Below are 15,967 nucleotides of genomic sequence, written 5' to 3'. Positions count from 1 at the left end.
CTAGTGAAAAATCGGTTCCCGAAGCAGGGAACTGATTGTCGGGGAGTGAATTTTGCCTATTAAAACATTGTTTTGCGATCACAAAACAGTCATTGTATAGGAGTTTTGTCGTTTAATGAGGCAATAGTTAAGCAAAGCACCACTGTAATCTACCAGCTTGGGGCTAGGAGACTCTTTCTTGAACAGAATAGAAAGGGCAATCTCCAAATATTTGGCTGAGGTTTGTAGGGTACTGGTTATGTTTAAGGTACTAAAAGGCATCAAGGAGTTGTCTGCAACTGCATGAGCAGTGTGCGACCTGCTAGTGTGAAAATTAGATGTCACCTTCTTAGGATGTAAGGTTGCTGCAGGTTGTACCTTAAGAATATTGCATGGCGTCATACTGCTCCTGTTGTCAGTGTTCCAGTTTTACCTGATATGAGAAACCATTAAACTATAGCAAATATTTCCTTGAGAGGCTGTTGTGCACCAACAAAAAATCCTGTGTCCCCTTAAAGATTAGCAAGTATCACTGATATGAGCCTATACCAAATAAAATGTGTTAGTCTTTGAGGTGCCACAAGATTGTCTGTAAGTCTTGTCCAAAATACAGCACTCCTGGATCCCTACAGGCCAGCCTCTTTAAGAATCTTCCAGGTGAGCTAATCTACCATTCCTGCCAGCCCCTGTCAGCCTGGCCAATTACCAGCACTGGTGGGACTTGTAACCAAAACCTCTTAAGGTCACCAATTTGGGAAGGCTGCCGTAAGCCTAGGCAGAACTTGTTTCAGAAGTTGATTAAATCAGTGTATTACATAATGTGTAGCAAAAGGGGGTGTTGACAGAACGTGATGATAACAATAGCAGAAGGTTTTTGATACTTAAAGACTTTCTCCTTCCAACCCAAGTTTCCCAGGAGTGCCATAAAATGAAACAGATTATTTGTGAGCTGGACAAGTCTCAAGACAAAAGGAGGATGTTTTTAATTACTCAAAATCTCCCGGTGACGACATCATCCTTCCACAAGCATGACATATACTACAGGATTTTAGCCAATTGCATTTACACTGGATGAGACAGTACATCTGCTCCCAGATCAACTATCAGACAGATCCCAGAACATGTATGAATTGTACTTGTATGGTGGTAAATTATTTTAAGAAAATTAGCTGTAGATCATTACCATTGTTTCTCTTGGGGATGTTTGAAAGAGACAGCACAAGTGAGTTTGGAATAAACCAATATCTTTGTAATCTTGGTAGCAAAACACTTCCTAATAGGATTATTTACTACTTATGGAATGCAGAGCTATAACTTCAAATGTATTCTGTGGTTTCTGTGCAGAAACGTACAAAACAAATGGTCCTTATTCTGTCTCTTTAAATGTAAATGTAAATCACTAGGTTTATAATATACAGAAAATAAAACACGTCTGCTTGCTCACCTCTTAATGTGACTTAAAAGTCAAAAATAAACCTCACATTTAATTTTTTTTTAGAAATTTCTTTCATGAAACAGACAGATTCAAACAATATCATCTCAGGTTGAAAGCTTTCAGGCTGGCTTGTGCTCTGTGCAGCTTTGCTGTCCACCTGCCCCCACCCCGTGCCCTTACACCTGCTGTTGACCCACTCATGTGTTTGATTGCCAGCTGCCTCAGTCTGTGTGGCTGCACGGAGGTGTAAAAATGGCTTTTGATGCCATATTCTCGAGTCAGTCTCAGCACCTGCCTGCTCCATCAATGGCAAATCGGCATGATTTTGCATCAAGGAAGAGTGGTTTTGATTGTGTTTCTCCTCGTGGTACAGAGTGCTGATGGAGGCTGCCTGCAGCTGGTGAGAAAATGCCTGTTTTCTCAAAGGACAGCTCTTGGCTGTGCAGTGAAAAGATGGCAATTTTCTTTCTGGGATTGAAGTGGGCTCTTCTAAGGCTGCTGATAATGCACTTAAAAGGAATGTGTGTGCTAGCGGTTCTCTTTAAGGAGCACTTTGTTGTCATTCTTCTGCCTTTGTTTTACACCTGGGCCCTGATCCAGCTCTGAGGAATGCTATTTATTTTAAAACATTCTACATCCTGTTTCTGCTACCTGTGACAATCCCAGGTGGCTCACAGTTTCATAAAAGAAGAGCAGTATTGCAGCACAACACCCAGCAAAAGTAGTGAATGAAAACAGTTAAAATTGCAGATGCCCCAAGAATTGTAAAAGCATCAGAAAAGAATCTGGGAGTAGCAACTTGATTTTTATGGGAGGGAAAACACTCATTAAAATTTAGATGCATGTTAACTGGTGGCTCTGGACTGGGATGTATAGCCCTGTGTATATCAAAGGAAGCGTCCAAGGCAAGCTCAATGGAGCTCAGATGGCCATCAGAACATGCCTACAAATACAGTGGTGCCTCACAAGACGATTGCCCCATGGGATGATTAATCCACAAGACGATTAGTTTTTGTGATCGCTCTTGCGCTTCGCAAGACGATGGTTTCCTATGGACGATTTTCACAAGACGATGATTTTTCCCCATTGGAATGCATTAAATAGATTTCAATGCATTTCAGTGGGGGGTTTTGCAAGATGATGTTTTCTGTGGATGATTTTTGCAAAATTACTATTTCCCCATTGGAATGCATTAAATAGATTTCAGTGCATTCTAATGGGGAACCGCATTTCGCACGACAATGTTTTTGCAAGACAGCGATTTTCATGGAACGAAGTAACATCGTCTTGTGAAGCACCTCTATATGTACATTGATTAAGTAAATGGTAGACTCATCCTAGCTATTCCTAGTTAAGGTTGGGCCCAAAATAGCAATAGAAGTATGGAACATATGATCTACAATTAAATTGCAAATGGCACTATAAATATTATTGAAGGCCCATGATGCACAATTATACACATGTTGAATGTGGTGGGCTACATTGGTTCATTGTTAAGGCTCATGTGCATATGGTAGTTGTACATAATAGACACAAGTCACACGTAGATGGCTATTGCAGATTTCAACTGATGGATCATATACAATTCCCACTCAGCCCTATGCATATTTGTTGTTATGTGCCATCCCCTTCATGGATTGCTTCCCCTTCATGGATTGCTGCCTAGTCGTGGTGAAGGGGCTTGAGTAACTCAGAAAAGCTATGGGCTATGCCGTGCAGGGACACCCAAGACGGACAGGACATAGTGGAGAGTTCCGAATAAACACAATCCACCAGGAGTAGGAACTGGCAATGCCACTCCAGTATCTTTGCCAAGAATGCCCCATGATCAGAAATAAAAGGCTAAAAGATATGACGTTGGAAGGTGGGACCCTCAGGTCGGAAGGCATCCAACATGCTACTGAGGAAGAGCGGAGGACAAGTACAAGTAGCTCCAGAGCTAATGAAGTGGTTGGGCCAAAGCCGAAAGGACGCTCAGCTGTGGACGCGCCTGGAAGTGAAAGGAAAATCCAATGCTGCAAAGAAAAATACTGCATAGGAACCTGGAATGTAAGATCTATGAACCTTGGGAAGCTGGAGGTGGTCAAACAGGAGATGGCAAGAATAAACATCGACATCCTGGGCATCAGTGAACTAAAATGGACAGGAATGGGCGAATTCAGCTCAGATGATTATCATATCTACTATTGTGGGCAAGAATCCCGTAGAAGGAATGGAGTGGCCCTCAAAGTCAACAAAAGAGTGGGAAAAGCTGTAATGGGATACAATCTCAAAATGATAGAATGATGTCAATACGAATCCAAGGCAGACCTTTCAACATCACCATAATCCAAGTTTATGCACCAACCTCCATTGCTGAGGAGACTGAAATTGAACAGTTTTATGAAGATTTACAACACCTTCTAGAACTGACACCAAAGAAAGATGTTCTTCTCATTCTGTGTGTGTGTTTAGTCGTTTAGTCGTGTCCGACTCTTCGTGACCCCATGGACCAGAGCACGCCAGGCCCTCCTGTCTTCTACTGCCTCCCGGAGTTGTGTCAGGTTCATGTTGGTTGCTTCGCAGACACTGTCCAGCCATCTCATCCTCGGTCGTCCCCTTCTCCTCTTGCCATCACACCTTCCTAATATCAAGGTTTTTTCCAAGGACTCTTTTCTTCTCATGAGATGGCCAAAGTACTGGAGCCTCAGCTTCAGGATCTGTCCTTCCAGTGAGCACTCAGGGTTGATTTCCTTTAGAATTGATAGGTTTGTTCTCTTTGCAGTCCAGGGGATTCTCATTCTAGGGGACTGGAATGCTAAAGTAGGGAGCCAAGAGATAAAAGGAACAATAGGGAAGTTTGACCTTGGAGTTCAGAACGAAGCAGGACAAAGGCTAATAGAGTTTTGTCAAGAGAATAAGCTGGTCATCACAAACACTCTTTTCCAACAACACAAGAGGCGACTCTATACATGGAAATCACCAGATGGGCAATATCGAAATCAGATTGATTATATTCTCTGCAGCCAAATATGGAGAAGCTCTATACAGTCAGCAAAAACAAGACTTGGAGCTGACTGCGGCTCTGATCATCAGCTTCTCATAGCAAAATTCAAGCTTAGACTGAAGAGAGTCGGAAAAACCACTGGGCCACTCAGGTATAATCTAAACCAAATCCCCTATGAGTAAAGAACAGATTGAAGGAACTAGATTTGGTGGACAGAGTGCCTGAAGAACTTTGGATAGAGGCTCATAACATTGTCCAGGAGGCAGCAACAAAAACCATCCCAAAGAAAAGGAAATGCAAGAAAGCAAAATGGCTGTCTAACGAGGCCTTAGAAATAGCAGAGAGGAGAAGGGAAGCAAAATGCAAGCGAGATAGGGAAAGTTACAGAAAATTGAATGCAGACTTCCAAAGAATAGCAAGGAGAGACAAGAGGGCCTTCTTAAATGAACAATGCAAAGAAATAGAGGAAAATAACAGAAAAGGGAAAAACCAGAGATCTGTTCAGGAAAATTGGAGATATTAGAGGAACATTTCGCGCAAAGATGGACATGATAAAGGACAAAAATGGGAGGGACCTATCAGAAGCAGAAGACATCAAGAAGAGGTGGCAAGAATACGCAGAGGAATTATATCAGAAAGATGTGGATATCCCGGACAACCCAGACAATGTAGTTGCTGACCTTGAGCCAGACATCCTGGAGAGTGAAGTCAAGTGGGCCTTAGAAAGCCTGGCTAACAACAAGGCCAGTGGAGGTGATGGCATTCCAGTTGAACTATTTAAAATCTTGAAAGATGATGCTGTTAAGGTGCTACATTCAATATGTCAGCAAGTTTGGAAAATCCAACAGTGGCCAGAGGATTGGAAAAGATCAGTCTACATCCCAATCCCAAAGAAAGGCAGTGCCAAAGAATGCTCTAACTACTGCACAATTGCACTCATTTCACACGCTAGCAAGGTTATGCTCAAAATCCTCCAAGGTAGGCTTCAGCAGTATATGGACTGAGAACTCCCAGAAGTACAAGCTGGATTCCGAAGAGGCAGAGGCACTCGAGACCAAATTGTTAACTTGCACTGGATTATGGAGAAAGCCAGAGAATTCCAGAAAAGTATCTACTTCTGCTTCATTGACTATGCAAAAGCCTTTGACTGTGTGGACCACAACAAACTATGGAAAGTTCTTAAAGAAATGGGAGTGCCTGACCACCTTATCTATCTACTGAGAAACCTATATGTGGGACAGGAAGCAACAGTTAGAACTGGATATGGAACAACTGATTGGTTCAAAATTGGGAAAGGAGTACGACAAGGCTGTATATTGTCCCCCAGCTTATTCAACCTATATGCAGAATACATCATGCGGAAGGCTGGACTGGAGGAATCCCAAGCCGGAATTAAGATTGCCGGAAGAAATATCAACAACCTCTGATATGCAGATGACACCACTCTGATGGCAGAAAGTGAGGAGGAATTAAAGAACCTTGTAATGAGGATGAAAGAGGAGAGTGCAAAAAAACGGTCTGAAACTCAACATCAAAAAAACTAAGATCATGGCCACTGGTCCCATCACCTCCTGGGAAATAGAAGGGGAAGATATGGAGGCAGTGACAGATTTTATTTTCCTGGGCTCCATGATCACTGCAGATGGAGACAGCAGCCATGAAATTAAAAGACGCCTGCTTCTTGGGAGGAAAGCGATGACAAATCTTGACAGCATCTTAAAAAGCAGAGACATCACCTTGCCAACAAAAGTCCGAATAGTCAAAGCTGTGGTTTTTCCTGTCGTGATGTATGGAAGTGAGAGCTGGACCATAAAGAAAGCAGACCGCCGAAGAATTGATGCCTTTGAATTGTGGTGCTGGAGGAGACTCTTGAGAATCTCCTGGACTGCAAGGAGAACAAACCTATCAATTCTAAAGGAAATCAACCCTGAGTGCTCACTGGAAGGACAGATCCTGAAGCTGAGGCTCCAGTATTTTGGCCATCTAATGAGAAGAAAAGACTCCCTGGAAAAGACCCTGATGTTGGGGAAGTGTGAAGGCAAGAGGAGAAGGGGACGACCGAGGATGAGATGGCTGGACAGTGTCTGCCAAGCAACCAACATGAGTTTGACACAACTCCGGGAGGCGGTGGAGGATAGGAGGGCCTGGCGTGCTCTGGTCCATGGGGTCATGAGGAGTCAGACACGACTAAACGACTAAACGACGACGCCATCAGGTTACCTCCCCTCCAACTTATGACAATGCTATGGATGTGCAATCTCTCCACAACAGTCCAGCTTAGCTCTTGTAAACTCAAGGCTGTGGTTTCCTTTATATAGTCAATCCATCTCATGTTTTGTCTTCTTTACCCGCTACCTTCAACTTCTCCTTATATAATTTTTTTTCCCGAGAGAAACTTGCCTTTTTATGATATGCCCAATGCCTTGTTTCATCATTTTTACCTCCAGAGGTAGTAGAGACCTGATTTGATCTAGGACCCACTTGTTCATTTTTCTGGCAGTCCAGATATCCATAAAGTTCTTCAGCAACATATTTCAAATGGATCAGTTTTTTAACTCCTGAGTAAACATACATCATAAATACCCAATGATGCATGTTTAATCAGAAGTTTGTTTATTTACTAAATTTATTTCTGTCATTTATGTATATACTGCCCCATTAGGACACAGCACTATTCTGGGCAGTATATGTATTAAAACATCAAAAAGACTCAATTGAACAAAAATAAAAACAGCCAAATACAACAGAATAAGCCAACATTGAAGTGGTATTGAGAATCTGAATGACCAGACAGGGGCAAATGACTTCAAAAGAGGCTGACCTTGAAAGCTTCTCAAAAGAGATGTGTTTTCAACAGCCAAACCTGACTTAATTCCCCCTGTGAGGTTATGTGTCTTTACATTGGAACTGACTTATAGTGACCTAATAGGGCTTTCAAGGTAAGAAAGATATTTAAGGAGTGGTTTTACCAGTTCCGAACCCCCAGTGACATTCCACGGCAATGTGGGGATTTGAATTCTAATCTCCAGGATCTCAATTCATCATTCTATCCACTGCAGCACAGTAGGTATCCCTCTGTGATAGATGATTCTTACTTTCAGATCAGTCTACATAGGCTTATACCTTTATTTTATAATGTAGGTGAGAAATCTCTAGCCTGGTGTGTGTGTGTGTCATATTCTATACTTCAGTGTCAAAGCTAAGGCCCCTCCCTGAAGTACTGATGAAAAAAAGCCAAGGAAAGGAAAAACTAGCTGCATTGAGACCCTCTGTTTTTGGATGCCTGGACTACTCTGAGGTGATAGTTTCTGAAGGTTCCATTTGCCTTTCACCATACCCACTATGGAAGACCTGTCATCATGAACATATTTGATTTTCCTGTGGTATTAGGAAAAACAACAACCAAAAAAGGCATACAAAACAGAACCACATCATCCTGAGTGGAAACATTATTTTTTTAAAGAAACCCCAAGTGCTAATAATTGTTCCTTGGGTTTTTGTATGAAAAAAAAAGAACATGTTAATACAATATGTTGTGTTTAGCCTAAATGCTATAGAAAATTAGGAAAAAAAGGTTGCAGCAGGGGTTATTATAGGCACTGTACTTACAGAGTTAGGGGCAATTCATGGATCAAAAGAGGAAATCATCCCAAAATTTCTGGTTGGGGTGTCCCCTCCATTCTAGCCATTTCAAAATGTATTTTATTTGTAAACTGTGAGGGCTTGAAACTTGCATATTACATGAAAGGTGACATTTCAGGGATCTAACAGAATCATTAGACCTCCCACATGCTGTAAACTGCCCAGTAGTACAATAGAGGCAATTATTGCTTACAAAATTGACTTGTACAATTGCATTTTCCATTCTTTCATGTTTCATTAATGGCTACCTATGGAGAAACGTTGAGAGCTAATTTAGAAAGCATATGCAGGTTAGACAGAACTCATAAATATTCTACAGTTATTTCTAAAAATGCAGAATGAAATTTCAGTTCTAGAATGCATTGGGAATATTAACAGGCATTCTCTGCTTTCATAATCTAAAACAGAAGAAGCAAATGTATACCCAGTAGACTGTGGGATGGAGCAGATTACTTTGTTAATGTATGAAAACATTTATTGGCTCTACCCTCCCACAAAAATTCCCAAGATGTTTAAAGCCAATGCATATAAAGACAACATATGCATTCATGATGTGTTCATGAATTTGGTTATATGAAAGATGGCAAACATAGGGAAAGGGATTTTTTTTTTTTTACAATATACTACAGCTCACAGATTAGCCCAGCCAGTACTGTCCCTAGCTGTGTGTTCTGTTAGTTGTAGTCCAACCAAAAACCAACAAAAGTCTTCATCCCATCTCTAGAAAAGGGAACTATTTTGTGAAGTTTATCCAAGACTTTATACTGTGGACAAAAATTCTAATTTTATTAGATTCTTAAGACATGGCTGCTGCCCAGAAATTGAGGGTCTTGGATATGAGCATCCTGGAATGGAAGACTGGTATTCCATTGTTTAGACATTATTTTTGAAGGTGTGAGTTTGTGTGTATGTACATGCATATGTGTGAGAGCGAGTTTTCCCTCTGAAGTCTAAAATTACAAATATCTGCATTTTAGCAAGGGGATTTTGGCAAGTGTTACTCTCACACAGAATGTTTCAGTGTGATCTCACTATCAGGCTCAGGGAGGGAGGCCTGGCACTGAAATTCTTTCTTAGCTATGCATGTAAACTGTAAATTGTTACAAGATATGTTGTCACCTGCCCAGAGTAGTCTATATGACTAGATGGCGGGCTATAAATGTAATAAATGAATAAATGAATAAATGAATAAATGAATAAATGAATTTATTTATTTATTTATTTATTTATTTATTTATTTATTTATTTATTTATTTATTTATTTATTTATTTATTTATTTGGCACAAAACCAAAGTTTGGAAATAAAACAGTAGTTTGTCATTGTGATATGTATTTGTTTCAATTTCCAGTGTTAATTACCAGTTTGGTAATAGGTCTAAACCTCTAAATTATTTTTTATCGAAAGTAACTAAAATAGTTCCCTGTTTTGTTGTTTAAAAATCAGAATGCTACAAATCACTGGCTGATGGTACAGAACATAACAAAGCAGAGAGGTTACTTGTAACTTGAAACTTTTAACAGCAACATGGGTTATATTACTGGATGTTACTGGATGCTGGCTTTTTATTTTTCTGCGTGTTTTAAAATGTTTTTTAATTATCATTGCATAATGAATTAATTGTTTTTAATTATTCTATTTTTAATTCTTTTTCAAACTTGTAGTTTATTATGCTTTTAGTGTAATTTGTTTTAGCATTGTGAGCCACCTTGGTCCCCTTACTGGGGGAAAGGTGGCCTGCAAATGCAACAAATAAATGGATAAATGTAGAAATAACAGGAATAGTTGCCACAGTACTGCAAAAAGGGTAAAGTTATCTTTCCTTCCTTGTAGTAAAATCGTAACATAACCAAGAATAAATTAATCACATGTAAACTATTATTTGTGAATAGTTGCTTCCAAACTCTTCAGGAAACCTGCCATCCAAGGTTTTGTACACATTGTCCCAAGTGCCTTGGAAAGAACAACAATTTAGAAATGTAATGAATTAAATCAATCCATATTAACTGTGTTTTCGTTTTGATGTTCTCTCCTAGGACAGTTTTCCAGCTCGCTTTGGAGGCATTCATTTTGTCAATCAGCCGTGGTACATCCATGCCCTTTATACTGTCATACGGCCCTTTTTAAAGGAGAAGACAAGAAAAAGGGTATTTCTCTCTACTTTATTTTCATGGGTTTACAAATATATTATTTGGGGTGAACTGATTTCTTTGGAAAATAAGAAATAAAATAAGAAATATATATATTTCCAATGTGTTAACACGAATTTCTGTATGAAACACATATTTATACTATATATTTGCTTTATCATGTATGATAAAGTATTTAAGGACATCTTCTAATATTTTAATGTGGTGAATCATGATTTCCAAGATTTGGAGGGTGCTTTGCAAAATAGTATGAGTATATGATACCCACTTAAATAGAATTTTTTCAAAACTGAATAACACATGTGAATGAATTTTATGCAACAAATAAACAGTGATAGTAATTTTCAGAGTTAGCTGTGTTAGCCTGCTTCAATATGTATCATAAAATAGTGGGGGGATGCTTAGGCTGTGGTGGCGTTCAGACTTACAACAGTATGAACTTTTGTGGATTACAGTCCTGAAGAGGTAATTATAACCCACAAAAATTCACTCAAAAATAAATGTGTTAGTTTTAAAGGAAACAGGTTTTAGAATCCCAATAACAATATAATGGTGGGTAAACAAAACTGACCGTCAGCCGCTGTTCCTTCATCAGCAGAAACTGTTTCTAGTATTCAAAGCTTTGCAGTGCTTTTAAAAAAATGCTCTGAACCTAGTTTAAATATGAAAGTAGGTCAGTCAGAATGAAAGTAGAAGACATGAGCTCTTGGGTATCTTACTGGCTGGCTGTTAACCTGTTTCTTGAATTAAATCACATAATAAGGTTATATATAGCCAATATTAGTAGCAAAGTTTTTTATTTATTTATTTAATTTATTTTTTTGATTTGTATCCCGCCCATCTGGTCTTTACGACCACTCTAGGCAGCTTCCAATATAACATAAAAACAATAAAATAACACAAGAATATTACATAAGACATCCAATAACAAATTACAATACAAAAATAAAGTAATAAAGAAAGAAAGAATAAAAGAAAAATCAAGTGTTGACAGGAGGAAAGGCCTGAATAATATACATCCATGTTTTTAATTGGCTTTTAAAGGTACCCAGTGTAGGGGCCGCACAAATCTCCGGAGGGAGGTTGTTCCAGAGGCGAGGAGCCACCGCCGAGAAGGCCCGATTTCGTGTCTTTTCCTTCCGGGCCTCCCTCGGCGTCAGGCTCCTCAGCACTTTTGGATGTGCTTCTAGCAACCCATTCATGGTTCAACATTTGTATTTTGTACCAATTCCTACTTCAAAATGTCATCAAATGGTGATCAACCTTTAGGCCACACCAGGACAGGTAAGCGGAAATTGCCAGAGAATGACTGGTTCCTCCTGACTTCACAGCAGTCCACAATCCAACTGCTGATTTTTTCCTGGCAGTCTATAATGGAGATGTAACAAGAAATCTTATCCATTGTTTCAGCAGAGAAATGTGGTTGAATTCTATTGTGCCAATTGCTAACTTGTGTTTCCCGTGTTCATTGCACTCTCATCAAACTAGTGTGGCAGAATCTGTGGAACTGAAGCTGATCAAAATGTGGGAAAGCATTCCAGTGGACAAACAAGCAGACAGACAGACACCCCACACATACATGCATGTGCACAAGTGCGTGCACACGCGCGCGCACACACGCACACACACGCACACACTTTTCTCTGCCTCCTTTACAAGAACAGCCCCAAGCATCCTATTTGTAAGCTGTACTTAAAATACAGGACAGTTTCAAAAGCCGCTTGAAGCAGAGAGATAAGTGGGTTTGGTATGTCGGGAAGGAAATAAAAGCAAGTTCCACTGTAGATGGTGAAGCCCTCGAGGATACTTGAAAAGGCACACTAGATCATAGCCACTGACAGCTTGTAGAAGCAAATGGTGAGAAGTGGGGGAATTATCAGGCACTGTTATAGTCATAAGGACTGGAATTTGATGAAGGAAGAACATATAATTTCCATGACACATAACATAGCACCCACTTAACAGCATATTTCAAAGAGATCCTGCTGGGATAAAGTGGTTTTTCTTTTCTTTTCTGAAAAACAAAGATGCTGCATTCTCCAGTGTGTGTTTGTTTTATTCTGCCCCTCCCTCTCTCCATCTTAAAGAATAAAATTAAAATGCAGTGTCTTTCAGTCATATGCATCATTTTTTTAATTTAACTCTTTTAGTCTGGAAGATCTTTTTTAGACTTCAAGATGCTTATGAAACTATCATGGCTCATTCTTCTTGAATTAAGGGCACATGCTGAAAGTGCTACCTTGTTGGATATATTTACATTCCCTTTCCAGCTTTCAGGACAAAGCTGTATGTATTCTGGGAGGAGTTGTACTGCAAAACTCTGTGGATCTTAAACTTTTATCCCATAGGTTGTATCATTTCTGCATGGACGTCTCTTTGCAGCATCCTACTTGCACACACTGTATCTGCCTAAGTGAATATCCCCTACATTGCAATTTCCATCTGCACCCCCACATTCCATGTCTTGCCTGAGAATCTCCATCATCAGTCACGAGAGAGGATTTGCAGGGAAAGGTCCACAAATTACACTTTGGCCCAAATCTTGTATAGTTGTGTCACTATAACACGGTCTAACTTTTGACCTAAAACGACCTTCAGCTAAGAAATAATTATAGCACTGTCTGAGTTGTGGGACTCAGCATGCAACTTATAATACACACATTACATTGGAGCAATTTGCCTCGAAAAGTTACCCTATTTGCATAGTTAAGCAAGAGGATTTTGGACTTTGTTTTTCTTCTTACATACTGCCTTAAAAATGATGCTGTGCAAGTTAAAAGCAACTGAGTTGCTAGAATATTTGTTACATGTGGAGAATCTTTTATGTCATGGATGATGATAATGTGTCTATTCGTCATCTAACTGGGTTTCCAAATTAAATATACTTCTTGATCCATCTTTTTTTAAAAAACAGATATTTCTTCATGGAAATAACCTCAACAGCCTGCACCAGTTGATCCATCCTGAGATTCTGCCTTCTGAATTTGGAGGAATGCTACCACCTTATGATATGGGTACGTGGGCAAGAACACTGCTAGATCATGAGTATGATGATGACAGTGAATACAGTGTGGACTCCTACAACACTTCTGCAAAAGACGTTGAGAAGGATCTGTCTCCCAAATCCATGAAGAGGTAAGTTAGTTAGGCCTTTTGAAGGAGAAACCTGAGACTCTCTTCCAGACAGCATGCCTGTTGCTGAGGTTTAGACCAGTGTAGTATAGTGGTTAGCAGGAATGGGGACTCTAGTCGCAGAACTCACTATCAAGTCAGACTTAAGTTGTACTAGTGACTCAACTCAGACTCAGTTCAGGGTTCCCCCCCTCCCCCCAAAGACTCAGACTTGACTCACAACACAGAACCCACCCACCTCATTTTTTTTCTGAGAGAAAAAAAGCTTATTTTTAATAGGGACTCAGACTTGATGCTTATGACTTCGGACTTGATACCAAATATTCAAACTTGGACCTAAAGACTTGTCAACATTGCTGGTGGTTAGAGGCTTAGATTGAGATCTGGGATATCCATACCAAGATCTTGTTGGGTCTTTGTGTGAATGGAAAAAGCCTGTCAACAGATCTCAGAGGAGGCAGTTTCCTCCTTCCCCATGCAGTCCCTGGGTGCCTGCTACAGGGCCTTCTTCTTCTATCACTCCCCCTCCCGCTTTCTGTGGCACTCCAACCTCTGTTCTGCAGGGTTTCCTATGAGAAGAACCCATGCTGTTATTCATGTTTTCATGAAGAACACAAGTGCATTCCCCCTTTTTGACAATGCACTAGAAACACAAGATACACTGGATTGATTGAAACAGGTAGATACGAGCAAGCCCTGATTGCTTTCCCAGTTTGCCAGACTTTGACACTTGATGTATTGTCATCCGAATGAGGAAGATTACAGAGTGCTCATCTCTATAAATTTAGAAGTGAGATAAGCAGGTTAAGCATTTTTGCTGGACAGGGCGATATTTCTGTGTTGAGTTCCAAACCTACCCAATTCTGCATTTCAAATGTAAAATTGCTTTTCAATATATATCTTTATAATAGGAATAACCACATGGCTCCGCAATGGTTGAAATTTCTTTCTGAATTAGTAAGGGAAAAGCATAAACAAACTTAACCATATTTTTGCAACATTAGCTTTGAAAGTGTGCTCTGTTCAGGGCACGTTGGCTGAGAGATTCTGGCTGCTAGTCTCAAAAACTAATTTCCCCAAACTTTTTGTTTGTTTGTTTACTTGAGCTTTGCTCCGGGTCCAACCTGGGATTGCAGTTCCTTAATATCATTGGAAATCATTTTGCCATTCAGTTTAGTCTGAGACTGGTTCAGAGGATCCTACTAGCACCGAATAGCATTTCAATCGATTTTTCCAGACCACATCTTGTGACCCATTTGCCTTATCCTGCTTTTGTTATCACCATTGTGAAGTTCTGAATTACAATCCAGTGGAGACCTTGAAATGACTTGTTTCATATTTTAAGTGATCTCAGCTTTTTGTGGTTCCTTAGCCGTCATCCAGTTAAACTCCAAAAGCTGATGAATGTCTTGGCTGGAACTATCTTTCTCCATGGCTTTGGAGAACATGTTCAGGGGGTGCAAGTTAGCACTTTTGAGAAATTAAAATAGGTCAGCTAGGGAGCATGTGGCACCAGAGTCAAAACACTATCAAAAAGATGGTATATTGGCCATATTCCATTGCCAGCAGCTTGTGTCTGGCATGTGTTTTTTACAGAATCCAGACTGCTTTCCTCCAAGTAACATATTTTCACCTTATTGCTAGTGTGGATGAATGGTAATACTTCTTTGCCTTCAATGGCGACATGTGTTTTTCAGAAGAGCCATTTTAAGTACAGTAGAATTTTAAAAATCTGAAAACGGTGATATGTTTCTACTGGGACTGCATGATACCTTTTGCCTCATCTCATGGGAACAGGTTAGGCTTCTACAAGAGTTATGTTTGCAGAAAAGAAAAAAAAAGGTGTTAAGTTTACCTTTTCAGGCTGCATTCACTGCTGGCTCCAGTGCTATCCAATGTGGTTATATGGCCCCTGATGAAATGTAGCCATTTACATAAAAAGCTGCTCACCACTGTCTTATATCCAGATTTATACAGATTCACATTGTCCCCTTCGGTAACTTCCTCCAATCCTGCATCCTTATCTCTGGACTGTTTTTCCATTAATGTTACTTTGTTTGCTGAGGACATCTCCGTATGTCTACTAAACATTTCTCCATAGACAGAATAGTACATCCAAAAGTCAACCTATTGCTTTGGTTACTGATGTTAGTCTAAATCCAATTATTAGTCCTAACTAGAATAGGACCAATGAATGGAATCAAGTCAACTCTAATCTCTTCTTAATTTAGTGGATCTATTCTGGAATGCTGGCTCAGTAGTTCAGCAAGTTGCATACTTGGCTTAGAGCCAGAGGTTGGGAGTTTGATTCCCCACTCTGCCTACTAGGAGAGGAATCAGTTTGTATGGCCATGGGCAAGTTACATGGCCCTGGATGGCCCCCAGAATAGGGAATGTTAAATAAGTTTTGAATACAAAACCCTGAGAAGGGTCAGCATAAGTCAGAATCAACTTGATTACACACAATTATTATTATCATATAATACCTGGGACTAATGATAATAATTGTGTCGTCAGGTCAATTCCAATTTATGGTGATTCTTTCCAGGGTTTTCTAGGAATGGAATCCTCAAATGTAGATTACCATTCCCTTCTTCTGGGTATGCCCTAACACTGTGCAGCTCACCTGTGTTACACAGGTTCC

At 39.9% G+C, this 15,967-nt stretch overlaps 1 protein-coding gene across 1 annotated transcript in view; it reads left to right on the top strand.

Moving 5' to 3' along the window:
• The window catches only part of CLVS2 (clavesin 2), a 66,387-nt gene that overhangs the window by 37,516 nt on the left and 12,904 nt on the right, over positions 1 to 15,967 (top strand). The window contains exons 3-4 of the mRNA XM_020794105.3: positions 10,078 to 10,188; positions 13,106 to 13,326. Of these exons, the coding sequence (XP_020649764.2) occupies positions 10,078 to 10,188; positions 13,106 to 13,326 (332 nt within the window). The remainder of the gene's footprint in view (positions 1 to 10,077; positions 10,189 to 13,105; positions 13,327 to 15,967) is intronic.

This window comes from Pogona vitticeps, chromosome 1 (assembly GCF_051106095.1).
Source record: "Pogona vitticeps strain Pit_001003342236 chromosome 1, PviZW2.1, whole genome shotgun sequence".
Taxonomy (NCBI): domain Eukaryota; kingdom Metazoa; phylum Chordata; class Lepidosauria; order Squamata; family Agamidae; genus Pogona; species Pogona vitticeps.
Note: the sequence above shows the minus strand (reverse complement) of the source record. Positions and strands in the feature narration are given on the sequence as shown.